This window comes from Hippocampus guttulatus, chromosome 1 (genome assembly GCF_054856545.1).
Source record: "Hippocampus guttulatus isolate MCC_2025c chromosome 1, RoL_Hgut_1.0, whole genome shotgun sequence".
Taxonomy (NCBI): Eukaryota; Metazoa; Chordata; class Actinopteri; order Syngnathiformes; family Syngnathidae; genus Hippocampus; species Hippocampus guttulatus.
The window spans coordinates 15,332,943-15,352,021 of NC_141261.1; the positions used below are offsets into that span (position 1 = coordinate 15,332,943).

Genomic DNA, 19,079 nt, shown 5'->3' on the forward strand with positions numbered 1-19,079 from the left:
ACACTAAAATGCATTGTAAAAGTTGGCCATTGGCTTCAAGGGCGGATGTAGTTTGTGTTGAGTTATTGGAAATGTCACGGGTGCTGAAAATGTCTTTGAATTCGAGAATGACTCATCTGCAGTACGCAACAAAATAGATACCATCATTTTGATGAGATTTTATTGGGAAAGTAGAAGGCACAAGGTTTCAAACGCAAAATATCAGGAGCAACATTTGCCCTCGAAGCTAAAGCTGATCCATTTGACATATTGTCAAATCATACATCATTACATACATGTAGGTTGCCAAATGCAAAACAGGTTAGCCAATTAGAAAGGACAAAGAGACAAACAAACAAAAAAAAGCAAACTTACACAACTCCCAATCCAACTGTAATGGGAATTATATTATTATTGTACAAAATTCAGTGTTCTATCAATTGTATTAATTATTCCTTTCATATTGTTCCATTTCATACAGAAGGGTAACTGTCCAGCGTCGCAGCCATCGAGACAAACAAGGCTTCATTCCAGGTGCTCACATTTTGATGGCCACACATCTTTTGGAAGGCTTCAGTCTCGCATGAACTCGGATGCTTCCTGTAGCCTGAAGACGCAACAGTACACGCCGCTTCCTCCATGGACAGAAAGAAAAGCATTCACCAAAAGTGCTTCCGTCAACCCTTTGCATTCACGCCTCATCGGAATCGCCCTCCTCTTTGTGCAGGAGGCGGCTCGATGACGACTTCAGGGGCACCGAATCGAATCCGTCGGATGTCCTCTAAACGAATCAGAAGAGACGATTGAAGCAAGGCGTCACCCACCCGGCATGTGAGTGTCTACATGTCGGGGGGTTGACTGACTGACCTCGCGCGAGTACGCTTTCATTTTGGTCAAGAAGGATTTGTGAGTGAGATGGATGAGGTCGTCCTCGGCGTCCTCTCCCTCCATGATGGCGCAGCTGTCAGCGGCGGGCAGCTCGCACTCTTTGCCCCCGGAGCTCATCATCAGCTTGGAGTACTTGTACTCCAATCTGGAAGGGGAAGAAGACGAAGGAGCACAAATCACACCTTGACACCGCTTGAGAAACTCCGGAGGAAGTTTAAAATGTACAGAATGACTTTGAAATGCACACGTCCAACTTTTTCTCAAACGGCGTTTCATCCCTGAATGGCCATATATATTCGACTTTGCTATTAGTTGGTCGTCTTCATCGCATGGTTGACATTTGAGCAGGCGAACAGTCGGTCAACAGTACCTGACCATTTTGAAGCTTCAAAGCAGTCGCTGAGATTGAAGTCAGGGCTCGAGAGCGGCGCTCCCCCAACCATTCCCCCCCCCCCCCCATTGCGTTTAAATGGCCAGTTTTCATGTATAAAGTATCAAGTACAACTTTATTGTCAGATGTGCTAACATACAGCACAGATGAAATTTCCTCCCTCTTAGACAGACAACAAGAGGAGCCGCTGCGGGTGCCCGCGCCGCCATCAAGCCCCGCTCCTGACAATAAAGATGATTCTGAAGTCGTTGGACGTTTTATTAACAGATCCTGCATTCGGCGTTAGCATCATTGTTACTTACAAATGTAACCGATCAGAAGATGACACGACCGGATGCCGCTTTCCTCCGGTGGCTACCGGTTAGCTTTTAGCGACGAAACCGCTCACGTCTGCGTGGGCAGGCTGTGGAAACTCTGCTGGCATTCTTTCCACTTGATCCCTGGGGTGCTCCTTGTTCAAATGATTCAACGGGTTTCTCGTATCGCCTTGTTTTTGACGACATCAGCACGCACGACGGCGTCCTTTTCCACGCTGCTTTGGGCTAAGGGAGGAACTTCTCTTGTCCAAATCGCTTCATCTTCGAAAGTCACGGCTGCCCCATTAAGCTGTGCATTTAGCGAGCTGGATGTTTGGTCAAGTTGTTCCTCTTACTTTCTGTTTACTGCTTCTTTCATTTATACACCGATTCTCTTGATTTCAAATTTCATTTGTACACATTTCCGCTACATCTGATGGGGTCAATTTGCTCACGGCTCGCAGGTCGGTCTCTGCGCGGGCCAGTACCGAATGGGTCATGGCCCAGTACAGGTCCACGGACTGTTGGTTGGGGGACCCCTGCTATAGAAGACTAGCATTTGTCGGAATCAGGGTCAAATTTGGCCGCCAGGAGCTTCATTTGCTGTGCGGACCCCGACAGGTGAAAAAAATGCTATTAAGGTACTCCTGAGAGTCTCCACCAATACCATATCAAAGTCAAAACAAGTTGTCTCACTTGCGTGTCTTCTTCCAGAAGTAACAGATGAGGGTGACGAGCAGAGCGGCGGCCACCGTTCCCGTGGAAACACCAAACTTGAGCCAAAAATCCAGACTCACGCAAGCGCTGACGGTCTGTGCTGGGAGAGCCTCTCCTCCGGCACACCGCAACGGCTGCTGCCAGACGTACGTCGTCCTCTAAAAGACCACAGCACCAAAAGAACACGCAAAACATGCGCGCAATACACCCACACACTTATTTAGTCAACTATTTGTATCTGAAGCTCACATTAGCATCGCCTCCATCCATTTTCGGTTGCAAAGGCTTGTTCCCATAAAATTGAGAGATTTCAATTTGACTGCTCGGCTAGCAAACATCACTTGACCAAACTCAGAAAAAAAAGGCGAGGCGTGATTGGCCGTCCCCTAAACCCGAGTGAGCGAGCACGAGGCCATTTTCAGTCGACGGCAAGTGGCAAAATGGCCGCCCCTTTGAGACGGATAAAAACGGGGGATCTTGCTGCTTCATTCATATTCCACGACTGCACTTTATTGCAGAGAAAACATTTCAGTTGATTTCCCGTTTAAATCACTTTTATTTTCCAAATTCTTGAAATGTGCCTCTACCCGTTTTGTTTTGTATTTGAAAGTTGGGCTTAATTCGCCTGTTGAGACTTACTTGCCCCAAAATGCAATTGATCGTGAAATGTCGGCGTGACGCGTTTGTAAAAACATCTGGGCCATCGGTCGGACACCGAGGGGCTTTTCGATCTCAAATTTCACGGCCCAGTTTGTATTCCTGAGAAATGAACAAGCGGGCCTTTGTCCTACCTGTATTCCTCGTTCGCAAGCGCTGACAATCTCTCTGTAATTATGTTTGGTGCACAGCGGACACGCATGCCGACTCTGCCAAAGGAAGTGGAAAGAGCAGCCATCACACGTCCCCTCCGAACAGTTACTGTCGAGGACAAACCAAACAGGGAGATTTGTTGGAGGTTGATGGTATTTGGTCAAAATCGGGCGAAGCTACATAGCCTTGAAATCAAAGTCTCCCATCCTTTTACCATCTGATTTCCAAATTTTACTGAGACCCCCGCTCCCCCTCCCCCTCCCCCCATTTGCTTCGTGGAAAAGCAAATGACAAGAACATTACAGTATTCCAAACGGGTTGTGCTTTGAGGTTTTTTTTCCTTTCAGGAATTTGCTTTATTTGTAGTTTTTTTACCCCCCACCATTGAGACATGATAACATCAACTGAGATAAGACCATCCTTTTATACTTCTTCAGAAGAGAAATTTCAGCGCGACAGCAGCACACAGCAGATTGTTAAAACAACAACACACGAGTAGAATAAAAATACACCTAGAAACTGCAATACAAAACGTCTTTTGAGCGATAAAGCAGCATATGAGATTTTTTTTTCTTTGAGCTGCAGATAAAAACGGCTGTATCAATTTTTCCACATATAGTATTTGAAATGCAGTAAAGAAACACAGCTGCTCTCGGCAGGCGAGAGGGGCCAAACCCTGTCGAGACTAACTGACGCCGCCTGAAAATATTTAAACCGTAAACTATGATCCCAAAACTACGGAAGAGGATTAGGGCCAATGAAGAAAGAAAAAATAAGGTTGGCAAGATTCTCACTTTAATCTCAGAATTCTGACTTTAAAGTGAGAATTCTGACTTTATTCTCAGAATTCTGACTTTAAAGTCAGAATTCTGAGATTAAAGTGAGAATCTTGCCAACCTTATTTTTTCTTTCTTCATTGGCCCTAATCCTCTTCCGTAGAGACAGGCATTGAATTATGTAAGTCCAAAAAAAACCCCACATTGCTTTAAAAAGTTATTTTTCTCCTGAGCAATAAAGCTAAATGAATGAACTGGATGAATCACCCAATTCTACATTAAAAAAAGCACCAAACTCTGCTTGAACGAGCGGAGGTTTGACCACTTGAAGTGATACCTGGGCAGCGTGATGCGGTCAACGGCGCTCATGGCCGGCTCGCATCTCAGCCTGATGGTGGCTGAGCGGCCTCCTTTACAAGCTTGCGTTGTCTCAGTGGACCTGAGAAAGACGACAAAGTCACTTCGGATTTTTTTGATTTTCATCCCGAACAAACATAGCAGCACAGTGGATCAGAGGCATTACAGTAGCCACGGCAAAGAACATGAATGATTTGATATATGGCATATTTCAAGGGTACCGGCCGGGGACGCTTCACCATCAATCACAGGAGGATTTCAAGTGCGTGTCCGTTCCCTCACAAAAGCGGGGACACACCCTCGCACTTTTGTAAACAGTATAGCGGGGCTTACCAACATGACTTCAATGCGCAGTGTTCAAGGGCCTAGAACCTACTTGTAATAGAAGATAACATCCGGTAGGCCAGACGTGGGGGGGAAGAGCCACGACGGAGAGGAGATGTTCGCCAGGGCCGTGTCCGTACTGACGCCTTCAACAAAGAGCAAGCGTGAGAAGGAGAATTCCCGGCTTGAAAATGAAATGGGGTGAATAAAAACACAGACACGAACGCTGTACGGCAGGGAGGGGCTCAGTTGAGCCCGGGCTGTAAGCATAAACTAAGGAGAGTCTTTGCCACGTGTGGATCTTTCTTCTCTGCCACACGTGGAGTTCAGATGTGTTGTTGGTTTTTTTTTCTTCCAGATTTCAAGTCATCTGGGGGCCATTTATTTTCAAAGGGGGGTTTCGTAGGATGAGTTGGAAACAATATGAAATTCATGACTAAATGAAAATCTATGAGTTATAGATGCCCCCCCACAAGCACAATAAGATAAGATAAGATATCCTTTATTTGTCCCACACTGGGGAACAAATAAAGGATATCTTATCTTATCTTATTGTGCTTGTGGGGGGGGGGGCATCTATAACTCATAGATTTTCATTTAGTCATGAATTTCATGACTAATTTCAATGTGAAGCTCCTCAACTCACTTCAACCGGGTTTTTTTTTTTTGCACTACGATTACACAATGCGGTGCTTCTAACTCATTCACTCCCAAAGACGTATTTAGATGTCTTTTCCGACGCCACACATTTAATCCCAGCTCCTCATTTTATATTGACTGTACTTGAAAAGGGTCTGAAAAGACATCTAAATACGTCTTTGGGAGTGAATGCGTTCAAATCAGACAAAGAATCGTTTAGAAGAACAAAATCAGCAAAGTGTGAATGTACAGAAGAACACTACTTTTTTTTTAGGTTTCATATTTAGAATTGCATTTGTAGAGGGCACGACAATCGTTCATGTTTTTTTTGCTGCGTTGTTCGGTTGAGTGTATAAATGCGAGTCCAAAATGTCATGAAAAGTCTCAAATGAAAGTGGCAATCGGTACTTATTTCAAGCTTTCAAGCGGCGAAATACACGGCAGCATCTCCACACTGCATTTTTGGAAAGTGAGGTGAAGACGGTGTGTCTCCCCCCCCGACTTCACTCAAAAGCACGTGAGCGCATACCAACGAGAGTGTCGCCAATCACGATGGGCTGCGACGCCACCACGTTGTCATTCCTGATGTCCGAGGGAACCACCAGGGACTGGCACACCTGAGCTCGGACCGCTTGGCCGTGCTCCGTCACGTTGTCCGCGCAGGTCGCCGGACCCTGCGAAGCCCAGAAGACGGCGCGTGAAGCGGGACGGATACGGAACGGCCAAAGGGGGCACCGAGGGGACACCGGGGAAGCGCACGTTTGCGGCGCCTCACCTCTTTGCCGCACAGAGCCACACTAAAGTGATGGTAGTAGCGCAGGCCTTTGCTGGTGAAGCGCGGCCCGCTTTGGAAGGAGGTGACGTTCGACAGAGGGGAGAAGTCGTAGTGCAGGAACGCGCCGGAAGTCGTCTGCACTTTGGCCGTGCAATCGCTGAGGCAGGCCGTGTATGCCTGGGGAAGAACGCAAGATCAAAGAATAGATCGCACTGTATTTCATCCAAAATTACAATTTTATGTGTTGACAGGATCACAATCGGGTCAAATGTTGTCGAGGCGCTTTTTGTTTTCTTTGTCTAGTTTAAAAGGGCGAGAGGAAATGAATGTGTGGGCTGGCCGCAGCCCATTCGAGCAAGAAATTGCCCAGTGGGCCAGATGACCCAATCCGGGCCGGCACCAAAATTTCAAGCGAAGAGTTCAAGCAAAAGCCACCCATCCATTTTCTAATGTGCATTTGGGTCGGAAGTGAGCTGGAGTCTGACCCAGCTAATTTTGGCGAAACGACACGATACGCCCTGGACTGGTCGCCAGTCAATGTCAGGGCATAGATAATCGACATCTGTCCTGTGCGGACGTGGGAGTGCGGAATGCTTGCTTGTCAACCTGTGCCCGAACACCGACTGGTGACCAATCCGTTGCTTGTTTATTGGTGCCCTGACATTGAGTGGCGACCAGTCTACCGTTTACATACAGGTACATGCTCCTTCACATTAGATAGCGACCGGTCATTGTTTGGTGCATTGATATTGTCTGGCGTGAGTCGCTGACGGCGTCGCGGTCAACTGGTCTGACTTGCGTGCGGGCAGCGTGGGATCGGTTGCCACTCAGTGACGTTGTGGATGTGAATGATCGTGCGTCTCTCGATGTGACCTGCGACTGGCTGGCGGCCAGTTCAGGGTGTAGTCTGCCTTCCGCCCAAAGTCAGCTGGGACAACTTCCCTCGACCCTCTTCAGGATAAGCGCTGTTGAAAATGGATGGATGGATGGATGGATGGATGGCCACCAAGGTGACTGCAGCTCAGGAAAACCAACAGAACAATTAAAATGAAAAAATATATACCTGTACCTGTATATATTCATGAACAAAATAAAAATGAGCGTACTTAAAAAAAAAAATAACTGCAACTATAAAATAAATTTAAACTATCTTTAATGATGGCGAAAAAGTCATTTGTTTTTCTCTTTGCCAATTGTATCCATCCAGGAGCGTTTAGTATTTATTTGACGTGGATTCAGTTGGCTGTTGCTATTCGACAGTACAGAAGAAGGAAAGTCAAATCGTTGTTTGCAAATGGTACGATTAAAAAAAATACTTGGTGAGCTTTTTTTTTTCTTGCACTTGACTAATGCTCCCCCTCTGAACTAAAACTGACTCTAAAAATCATAAAAAGTCAATTAACTCATTCAGTACCAGCCCATTCTAGACCAAGTCTGAAAAGACGTTTAAAAACGTCTTTGGGAGTGAATGAGTTAACAAACCACGCATTTCCACAAAAATAAAAACTACTAAAAAACAACCCCCGCCCCAAAAAAAAAAACAAATTAACATGAACTGAATTTGAAAAAAAATCAAAAGTAACTCGAATGAAAAAGCCAAAACCCTGCCGACGACCAGCCCATCGTTTCTGTCCTGTCCAGACTGCCGAAAAGTATGTCGTTTGTCTCTCTGTGCGCTGCGATTGGCCAGTGGAGAATCGAGCGTGTCCCGCCACTCTGTTCCAGCTCAATTCCGTTTTCTATTCTCCTCACCACGACAGAAATGGCACGGATGGATGTTGCGTGGGTGCAATTCCTTGTCCGTACAGTTCATCAAGTTTTGAAAATAAGTCGCACCACTTGGCGGAAGCGCTGTCATGTTCACAACGGGGGATAAGCAAAACCCGAACCTGGTTGTTCTTGGTGTTTACGCCGCACGCAAGGCAGGCCGGCTCGCCGCTCGGCCACTCGGCGGCGACGATGGAGTTTGGCGGGCAGCGCCGGCACGTTCCCTCGGCTCCCTTCTCGCTGACCAAGCGACGGCCCGGCGGGCAGGGCACGCAGGCCGAGTTGTCGCCGGGGCGAGATGTGACGGCGCACTGTCGACATTTGGAGGCCACGCCCCCAAGAACATTGCTGATGTGAATGGAGAATATCTTCGCCGCATCGGTGCTGTACCGCTTCTCCTGAGGGGGGGGACGACAGTTCCATTCAATTCAATTCAATTTCTGTTGTAACAAGGACAAATCCAAGTTACCGAAAGTTGACATCCAAACCAGTGCGAAAATGCATCCGGCTACTTCCTTTTCTGTCACTTAGCAACCAGCATCACATATTCCTCGATCACCCCAACTGCATTTGACTCCGTTTCTGAATCCCTGCCTTATGAGGTCAAGAACGTGATTCATCAAATCCTGACCGCTGTGGAGTTGTCTGTTCGCTGGAAAGTCCAGGTGAAGCTGACGGTGGCATTGCTCTGAATGAGGTACGAGTAGGACTGCTTCCCGTGGGTGCCCTTCCACTGCTCCACTGCCTTGTTGTTCCACCGATTGAAACCCTGTCAAGAAAGCCAAAAGTCCCTGCGTAAAACGGCCATCGTTTTTTTTTTTGTTTTTTTTTTTAAACCATCTGTTTGTGACATCATACCGCCATGAATAAGAAGACGCAGTCTGCCGAACACGAGGTCTCAAAGACGAAGCTGATGCGAGACAGTTCACTCGACTTGCCGTCTTTGGCCAAAGACTTTGGCAGCCTGCAAAGATCAGAATCACATTTAGTGGTCAAGTAGGTCAAACACACAAGGATTTGACTTTCCCCAGATACCGTATTTTCCGGACTATAAGTCGCAGTTTTTTTCATAGTTTGGCCGGAGGTGCGAATTATACTCTGGAGCGATTTACTGTATGTGTGAAATTATTAACACACGATTATGTCATTTCACATGTTATTTTCACATTAAACCACAAGAGGGCGCTCTCGGCATGTGTTGATAAATCGACGATGAGTCTGACTTAAGCCACGTAGAAGAGGAAGAGGCACATGTCTACTTCCCGAGTTGGGGGAGTTGTTTAAAAGGGACACAGAGAATGAAGATTTCATTGGATTTAGTGATTTGGAGTGAAACTGATAGTTTGGTAGACTTGTTAGCATGTTCTTTATGCTAGAGTTATCCGAATAACTCTTAATATGTTACGTCGCTACTGACATGACCAGGCATGTCAGTCATGTAACGTTAGTATACGGTACACCTATTCAGCCTGTCGTTCTCTATTTTAGTTATATTTTAAATTGCCTTTTGAGATGATGTATGTTTTTGGTGTTGGATTTTATCAAATACATTTCCTCCAAAAATAATAATAATAATAATAATAAGAGATTTTATTTATAAGCGCCTTTCAAGACACCCAAGGACACTTTACAATAACAAAAAACACAAAACAATACGGGTTGAGCAGCGGCAGCCAAAACGCGACTTATACTCCATAACATATCCTTTATTTGTCCCACTCAGTTTCTGAATCCCCGCCTTATGAACGCCATATACTGTATATATATGTATATATATATATATATATATATATGTACACAGTATATACTGTATATATGTTTTTTTCTTCTGAATTATACATTTTTTGGCAGGTGCAACTTAGAATCGGGAGCGACGTATAATCCGAAAAATATGGTACAAGCCGTCCAGAGGAACATAAACAAAACGATGCCACCCAGCGGAAGTTCACCTGTATCCCGGGACAGTGAGTGTGAGCATGAGGTAGTCCGAGTCTCGGTCGCTGGGAGTCGTGTACACATATTCTCCGGCCACCTCCCACGCTGTCATGATGGCAAAGAACAACAACAACAAAAATCTGAGATATCACCTATAGCCCTAGTCTCTTACCCCCGCCTCCCCCATATGATTTGATATGTTCACTCACCAGTGCGGTGCACAGAGTCATCCAAATCTGTCCGTAGGACAGAACTCTTCATGTTGCTTGGCAGCGTGTTCCACCATTTGTACTCCAACCCAACCACCGCTTCTGTCCCGACGGGGCACTTTTCACAGACTGTCAATCAAATGTTAAGATCACTTTAAGCCAGTACAGTATGGATCTAGCTATCGATGGATCGAGCTCTCTTTATCGATCCAACTAGCTAGCTAGCTAGCTAGCGCCTCCAGTTCATCTGTCCTTCTGTCTTGCTAGTCAGCTTGCAAGCTAGCTCTGTGTGTCTCTCCACCCATTCATCTCATGAGGAAGGAGAGGAGTGTCCCACCTGTTCCATTTGAGTAGAAATTGTCAGCGCAAGCTTGGCAGGTGGCCGAGGTGTTGCTCACAAAAAACCCCGGGTTGCACGGTGGACACGTTTGCTTCTCTCCTGACGCGGGCAGCTTCACAGACCCCTTGGCGGTCTCGCTGCAGATTTTTGGCTCTATCCATTTGTACATCAGCTGCGTCTGAGGCACACGACATACATGCAAACGACTCATCAAATAGTTCAGCCGAAAGAAAACGAATGTGCAACGATGCTTCTTGGCATAACTTGTGGCATTTGGTCACGTTAGGTAGATCGAGCCGGAGTCTATCCCGACCGGTTGGAGATGTGTACTATTCCAATCCAGAACCTCAGATCTTTCTCCGTAAGTGGGCCTCAGTGGGCTGCTGAGCTAAGTTTGTAAATGACGAGTGTACCTTTCCGTGAGCGTCACAGGGCGTGTGCGTGTAGAAGTAGTCCGTGCTTGTGCACGCCGGTCTCACTTTGCAGCTTCCCGATGAAGCCTCTGCAAAAACGCCAAAGGGAACAATGGCTCAAGTCGACGTGAGCCACACAGCTAACGCCATTTAGAATCATGTTTCCGAATGACGAGGCATTGTTTTATTCACATGCAAAATGCGGCACCAGTCATATTGTGATTGTGGGCTCAACACTCATAAAGCGGCGCAGGTTCTCAAACCGGGGTTGTGAGGCTCCGTCAACTGTCACTTGGTCATCAGAAAAAAAAGGATTCATCAACAATTCTGTGGCATTTTCTTTTTTTTTGTGCATACCGACATATGGGGACCGGTGCGACAACAAACGAGGGGAACAACAATTAATCGGCAAATAATGGATGACCAAATTAATCGATCATTAGTTTGATAACTGATTAATCGTTTGGAGAGCTTCTTTAGCTAGAAATTGGCAGGTTCGGCCTGTCATCAATAAATCTTTTCAGATTTCTGTCGTCTCAAGGGGGGCACGGTGGTTGACTGGTCAGCACGTCGGCCACACATTGCGGGGGTGCGGGGTTCGATTCCGGCGCGGGTACTCTGGTTTCCTCCCACATTCCAAAAACATGCATGGCAGGCTGATTGAACACTCCAAATTGTCCCCAAGTGTGAACGTGGATGGCTGTTTGTCTCAGTGTGCCCTGCGAGGGGCTGACAACCCGGTTCAGGGTTCACGCCCGCAACCCTCGTTGAGATAAGTGGATTAGAAAATGGATGTGTTTCGGCCGTCCTCCATGAAAGGAGACAGATTATCTTTTTGTTCGATCAAAATAATGTTCGATCATTGGAAAACAATGATCAACATTTTTTGCCGTTTTTCTGACAAGTTACAGACCAGTAATTGAATGTCCTGAATTAAAGTCCTGTTTTTTGTTTTTTTTTAATTGCTGGAAAGGATTTTTTTTTTTACCCGACTCATTGATTAATCAACACAACAATTGACAGCTGAATCGATTATTTGAATAATCATCAGCTCAGACCCGAAACGAGCCACTGCGGCGCCTTACGCGAGATTTTCTATGGCACCCGCCTCCACTGGCAATTTCCAAAAGAAGTTGAATGATCGACATTGCCCTTAGTTTATAAAACAGGACACAACTGTTTCGGTTCAAGGGTTCAAAAAGTAAACGATTGCCATGGCATTGGGGGGCCCACGTGGTCCTTAGGAAAAAATCTCCCCGGTAAGGGGTCACCACTTTGAGAACCCCTGCTATGAAATGCAAGCTGAGTGTTTGGAGCGTACTTGCATATTCATCAGGCTCGCACGGATGACAAGCGGTGGCCCCCTTGTTGGAGTAGGTATTGGGGGGGCAGGGGGCGCAGCGGGCGGATCCCGGATTGGCGCTGTGGGTGCCCGGCTTGCAGTGGAAGCACTCCGATGTGTAGGCCACCCCTGGAGAGAAAGGGGCAAGCGCACGTCGTGGAGATTTGGCGCCTAACACGAGCCATCGCCCATCGATAGATCGGCAGGCGTGTCGCGATCCATTTTTTGAACAATTATCTGTTTACAGTGAGCCCTCGTTTATCGCGGGGGGTTTACGTTCCAAAAAGAACTCGCGATAGGCAAATAAATCTGAGAAGTAATCAGCAGTGTAACCGCTCCTAAAGATTTCGACCAATGTTCAACAGCCTCGATCGGCCACACGTCCATCGCTAATGACCACCATATTTTGGGTGAAAAACTATGAGCAAAATATCCAATGACACAATGTACACCAAACATACCGACATGCATCTCGACAATAACAAAAGACACATTAGTCATGGCCTCGTCCCGTTTCGCCATCTCAACGGGAATTTAGGAGTCATGACAAGAAATCGAAGCTCTTTCGTCAAACGGACGTCACTCCGAATCGACTTCCTGCCACTCAATGCAACCCTCAAAAATAACAGCAGGGAGCACAATAACCGAAATAAATGCGGAAGCTTTGTCACTTTACCATCACGTAGGATGGGGCATTATTTGGAATAACGACACTTACAGTCAGCTTCATTAGGTTTACCATTACTGGACAATATAATCCGGTCGTGTAGAATGAAACAAAAGACCGAAACCTGCTTTTGTTGCAAACCTAAATTTGACAAGCTGTACAGAGATTGTTGACGTTGTTCTCCAGTCCCTCAGCCAGTGATGGGAAAACGAAGCTTCGTGAAGCACTTTTTGACTCCTCTGGATGATGCTCTTGGTTTAGTGCAATGGAAATGTGTTCAAATTCCACTGCATCTTTCGACCAAGTGTGCCATCTAGAGGAGTCATCACGAGTGCTTCATGAAGCTTCGCTTGTCCATCACTACGCTTAGCCAAACAAAAATTCAGAACACAATGGATTGTTAAAAAAGAAAAATAAAAAAATCGGTGAAAATAGCAAAGCCCTGAAAGGTGAATCGCGTTCTGGCGAGGGTTCACTGTCCTACACAGAAATGCATCTTTGCGCCTTTTATCTATGCCAGCAATGTGAACTACGAAATACTCTTCCACCATTTATCGCAAAAGTTGCTGCCGAAATCGTCATCCGATTTGAGCGACGTACCGGAGACGGCAATGTTTCGCAACAGCACGGCTTTGTCCGCCCGGCCCCGAAGAGTGTAGGTGGTGGTTCTCCAGAACAAAACGTTGTTGCCTTTGTTCAGCTGGACCTGTGGCAAGCGACGGCAAAATCATACACCGTGACGACGCCAATCGCCGAGATTCATACGGTGCCTTTCTAGGATAAGACGGCGATCGACCGCCGGACACGCTTTGCTTAACGAGTGCAGACCTCGTGCTGGCTCCAGTCACTCTCAGAGATCTTCATCCAGCGGCCGGTGGAGTCCGTGGACTGACATTGATCATTTTGGACCTGACGGGGACAGAAACCTGACTCGTGAGCCCATTTCAAGAACGAAGGCGAATCTCACGATGGAAACGTTTGCCAAAGGTTGACATCAAACGGACAGAATGCGACCGAGCGCACGCTAGTCCACTTACAAAGAACTCAAAGTAGATGCTGCTGTCGGAATAGGAATAGTCGAAGGACACGCGTCCCGGTTTCTTCAAATTCACGGAATACGACAGCGTGGCCGTGCACTCGTCCGTGTTTGAGGCCACGTAATCGCCCATCGGTGTCCAAGTGGAGCTGGAGAAAGGAGCAGATCAAAGATGGCGTATCCAGTCGAGAATGATGCTCTCTTCACCAATACCGGACAGCATTTGCTGTTGCGGAAACGTTGACTTTTGAAAACCACAGTAAACATTACAAAAAATAATCATAATAAACGGTATTTGGACCTTGGCGTGAATATTCCCAAGGCAGCGTACTCACTTGGAGCAGTTGGTGTGGACACCCCAGCCGTCGGTGTTGACCCCTTGCGTGACGAAGCCCGCGGGCAGGCGGTCCCACTCGTTGAAGGCCACGCCGGAGCCCAGCGAGTGAGTTCCGGCCGCGCATTTCCGGCACAGCTGAGTCCTCATGTCCAGGAACTCGCCCTCATTGCAGGAGAAAGCTGCCAAAGGAAACCAAAGTGAACGTCCGCGACGTATTTGTTCAGCGGACGGAACATCAGAGCTGGACACTCACTGCACTGAGTGCCTTTGACTGGATCTGGGAGGCCGGTGCAGGTTTGGGGCTTGTTGGGAAGGGCCACCCTCCAGCGAGAGCCCAGCACGTCGCACTCGGTGTACTCGAAGTGATAATCTGACTGCCGGGGGGTGTGAGACGGACAAACAGGTGGGCTATTCATATCGTTCCAGGAAGACGCACACGCTGGCAACGTGATTATCGCGCTGAATTTGAATGCACACGTGACGACCGGGGTTGCGCACAAATCGGAGGAGATTCGAATTAGGAGTCGAGCGAGCGTGGAAAATCGAACACTGAATCTGAAGTCCGACGGGAACAAATATTACATTGCTAAATAAGAAAAAAAATAAGACTCTGGAGTTTACTCCACTGACGGCAGCAAATGCCAGCAACATCAGTTAAACGGCAGTCAATCCTCCTTCGGGGCCGACCAAGGCCCTGTTGACTTGGATCCTGTGAAAATACACGACACAAGTTTTGTGTTTTCCATGATTTTGCATTCCCGAGTCAACTCAACTGAATTTCTCGAGCACTTAAAAACAACCGCCGCTGTCGACAAAGCGATATCGGTGGAGCAAACGGAATTCATACCACAACAGATAAGACAACGAGATATTCATAACATTGACAGAAGAAAGCACAAAAAATAGTCCAACGAAAAATCATGTCTCATGCCGAGTCAAAAGACAAAGAATCAAAATGGCAACGGAAAAGACTTCCATCCCTTCTGAGGTTCGTCCTCGAAACATCTCAGAAGTGTCTGGTTGGCAGACCTGAGGCACTGAGCAGGTGTGGAGGTGCTCAGAGAGGTCAGGCGGGACCAGGGACCAATTTGAAGATTGGAAAAGAAATGAAAGGATCTTCAAAAGAACTCGAAAAAGGGGAGCCAGCAAAGGGAGGACAGAGTAGGAGCGATGTGCTCCCTGTTCCGCGGCGAGCGGCGGCATTTTGGACCAACTGGAGATGCTTCATGGAGGATTGGCTGACTCCAAAGTCAAATGCATGACAGTCATCCGGTCGGGATGTGACGAAGGCATGAATGACACATTCAAAGTGCTCACCAGAGAAAGGAGAGGCTTGACTTTAGCCAGTTGCCCAAGATGAAAGACAACGGGTCCAATTTAAAAGAAGTCTCCAGTTTAAGACCCAAGTCTGTGACGTTTGTCTTAAGAAAAGGAGTCACGGGGCCCCCAAGTCCCCAGGCTGGGATGTACGAAGGCCCCTGGGACCAAACGCCATCACTTCTGTCTTCTTTTCATTGACATCAAAGAAATTCGGTGCCATCCAAGTCTTGATTTCCTCCAGACTGGATAAAAGTGAGATGACGATTTTTAACTTTTTTTTTTTTTTTTTTGGTGCCATAACTGGTTTCCATTCAAAAGTCAACACAAATAGTGAATCAGGATTTTGGGCGTTAGCCCGAGCTGTGAATTTTTGCGGCTTTCATTGTTTAAAACATGTCTCTATTGATGCTCTGCGCTTACACTGACAACATGGCAATGAATGCAGAGAAGGCACTTTATGAATCCAATTCCAATTAGGTTGCGACATTATGTTGACCGTAAGTAAAAACGGAACACAACAATGACCAAATCACGTTCAACCGATTATTTTGTGGGTCTATTTTCTCATGCAGTTGTTCACAAAGAGGCGCTGACCCTTGGTCAATCTTTTGCTTGTGAATGAATGAATGCAATTGCGGGAAGCTCCTTTTTGGAGCCAATCACGGCGGCCGCCTGTTCCCAGTTGGCCTGCTCGCACGTGGGATGTTCCCAACAGGTGTTTGATGAGCATTCCTCCATCTTTTTTGCCACCTACAATTCCAAGTGGATGATTATTTGCCGACGGCAATAATGTTGATCAGTAGTAAGATGAAATATGTTGTCTTTGTGGTCAATTCTATTCAAATCAAGGTTGAACATGATTTTGCAAATCTCTGTATTATTATTAGATTTTTTTAAATTGCGTAACACAACGCCCCGACTTAATTGGAAGGGGCTTTGTGGAAAAGGACTCCCTTTTGACAACTTTGCCACCTCCTCAAGCAACTATATTTCATAAAATGCGACTTTAATGCTCACAAACTGGACAACGTGAGCATAATCTTTTTTACAGTCCAAGTCAAGAGGTAAGAAACAGGTTTTGACTTTGGAAATGAGGACGGCCTCCTTTCCAAATAAGAGACGAGGCTAATATTTGCGAAGGAGCTCGTTCCGAATGCTGTTTTAATCTTCCTTGTCGAGGGCGGCGTGCAAACTAACGCCTTTCCTTCAGCGCTCCAACCCCTTTGTCAACATCGGCAGGGGCAGGCTGAGCTCGCTCTTTTATTTGTCCGTGGGGCCTTAATAGTACTTACGAGGTGACTGGAAAAAAAAAAAAAACCCAACACAGCACCTGCATGAACGTCATTTCGAGCCGGAGCAGACCGTTATCTGACTGGCGGGATCCCGAGAGCCGAAGCTCATGAGGCCGACTAAGCCTCGCGGGATTAATGGTTAACGAAACGCAGCATCAAGAGCGGTGGGCCGGACCATGGGTTTTCCATGAGCCAGCGCATCTGTGGCTGCGAGGGCAGGAGAGGAGCCTCGCGCATCGGCTCTCATGTTAAAATGCATCCGATGGGATGCGTGCCAGGTGCTTTAAAAGGTCACTGGAACAAAAAGCTACAGGAGTAGCAAAACAGGGAAAAAAAACAAAACAAAAAAAACATAGCAGATTTTGAACAGCATCCTGTCAAGAAGGTTCAAAACCATGCTGTTATAATAATATTCAGTGTAGTCATTAAAAATAAAAAATAAAATACTTGGTGAGGTAATGAAGCCAGAAAGCTTTCGGCAAAACATTGAACTTGATGCTTGTGTTAAGTACAAACAAATATGGTGCACAGAAAAGATAGAAAAAGATGTGGCTCGGTTGAGAATTAACCAATTTCAGGCAAATTCAAGTTAAATGGCAGTTAGCACAACAGCCTCTGATTAAGCTCATATCATGTGAAGATGTTCTAGTAGGCTTTCCTGACATTTTTACTTTCTAGTAGCCCCGATGGGTTTGCGCCAACACTGACTGCACCGTGACAAGAAAAAAACAGCCCAATAGTATGATGCTGCGACCGAAAGGCTTCACTGCAGGGATGGTGTTCTTTTAGTGACGGCCAGTGTTGCGTTGAAGTCAAACATAGCTTTTCTAATTACGGAATGACAAATGCAACCTTTGTTTCATTAGAACATTAACAAGATCTCCCAAACACACGTTGGAAAATCTGCATGTGTGCGTGTGCGTGTGTGTGTTCATACCGGAGGAAATTCTCCGGTTGGTCAGACAAGCAAATGCTCTCAATCCGTTACGGTGACATTGCGTCCATCTTTTCGCACGAAACCGTATTCTTCGGATCGATTGTCTTGTCAGCCGTTTTCGGGGCAGTTAGCGGGGGCCACCCTGAACTGCTTGCCAGCCAATCATAGGGCAAGGTTAAGAAAACCTTTTCACCGAATTATAGCATCAATGGCGTTGTTTTGCATGTTTCACCTTGGACGACATTTTACAAAGAATGAAAAAATTTGCTCAACCGATTGCACTGAATGCAGTTCAGTCATGCCACTTCTCATATACAGTACGTCAATTTTTAGGGAATTGGTCTTTTCCACTCAATGTGGATACCTCAGCGATTTTAGTTCTAACTTCAACTTTGCATCTTTGATTTAATTTAATTCACTATAGGCCTGGCCTACGAACGTGTTTTCAAATTCCAAACCCAACATGGCCTTTGTGTAAATATGTTAAAACATGAATAGGCCACTTTTGATCATTAAGCAGTTTATCATCTGTTGTGATGTCGGTCAAACTCACGTTTTTTTAAAGTAAAGAAAAAAGAAAAGAAACTAATGATCTTGCTCTTTTTTTCATCCTGTTCATAGTATTTTTAATTGACAGAAAAGGCAAAAATTCGGGTAGAAGGCTCCAATACATTCATCTTATTTTTGCAACTAACTCATTCTCATATCAACTCACACATACTCACCCTTTATTTCACCACAATTAAGTCTGTAATTTTCTATTAGAATTGGGCCCAAAAGACTTGAATCCTCCTCCTATCATTTATACGTATTTTATCTCTCTCCAACATTGATGTAAGTGTACAGCTAATGAGCGTGTACCCCCCCCCCCCCCCACACACACACACACAACAACAAAAGACGTTGCACAAGCACCCTCGTAGGCGATAAGCGAGTCGGTTGTGGAAGCATATGTTCACTTCCCACGCGCACTAACAGACGCGCAGCTATCTTTCCACCGGCCACTGCCATATGAAACAAATCATATGCCATATGAAACAAATCAAACGCATATCGAAATGGAAAGTTTGCATAGAAAACGGGTCATTTGGCTCTATATAATAAAATAGATGGAGATTTAAACTCAGACGTTTTTTTACGAGTTCACGCACGACTTAACGAACCAACCAGCCAACCAACACGATGAGACGTTTAGGTACACACGGACAACACAACCTCGAATGCAAAAAACAAAAAAAACAAATAAAACTCGAAGTCGCCCCAACACGAGCCAACTCTTACCTCTTTGCACATGGGCAAATCCGCGGTGGCGTGCGCAAAAAGCAAGCAGAACAGAAGGCGTTGGAGGTGCATGGCCGCCTGCTGTCAGGGTCCGAATGATGGAGGCGCAGGTGGAGGACGACGACGAAGGCGGCGGCCGCCACCTCCCCCGCCCCCCATCCTCAGGTGCGGCCCTGTTCTCGACAAACACTGTTGATGAGTCAGCGTTCACTGCAAAAGTGGCGAAAGGACTCAAACTCTGAATGTAAAGG

General features: G+C 46.3%; 1 protein-coding gene across 1 annotated transcript; it reads right to left on the bottom strand.

The window, feature by feature from the left end:
* Nucleotides 1-149: 149 nt before the first annotated feature.
* On the bottom strand, nt 150-18,989 carry elapor1 (endosome-lysosome associated apoptosis and autophagy regulator 1). The gene is made up of 22 exons (XM_086113497.1): nt 18,829-18,989; nt 14,252-14,372; nt 13,997-14,177; nt 13,663-13,810; nt 13,454-13,534; nt 13,226-13,331; nt 11,938-12,087; nt 10,617-10,705; nt 10,201-10,381; nt 9,864-9,992; nt 9,669-9,759; nt 8,578-8,683; nt 8,351-8,488; nt 7,842-8,117; nt 5,953-6,129; nt 5,707-5,851; nt 4,591-4,684; nt 4,195-4,296; nt 3,063-3,189; nt 2,251-2,429; nt 847-1,012; nt 150-760 (listed from the first exon to the last, which is right to left on the bottom strand). Exons 1-22 carry the CDS (start codon nt 18,898-18,900, stop codon nt 671-673), a joined length of 2,949 nt encoding a protein of 982 aa, XP_085969623.1. The 5' UTR covers nt 18,901-18,989; the 3' UTR covers nt 150-670.
* Nucleotides 18,990-19,079: the final 90 nt, after the last annotated feature.

Coding starts and splice junctions, on each gene's coding strand:
- elapor1 (XM_086113497.1), bottom strand. CDS start 18,900: ATGCACCTCCAACGCCTTCTGTTCTGCTTGCTTTTTGCGCACGCCACC. Junction 13,332..13,453: donor GTGACTGGAGCCAGCACGAG/GTCTGCACTCGT, acceptor CGCTTGCCACAG/GTCCAGCTGAACAAAGGCAA. Junction 1,013..2,250: donor TTCTGGAAGAAGACACGCAA/GTGAGACAACTT, acceptor TTCCCCTTCCAG/ATTGGAGTACAAGTACTCCA.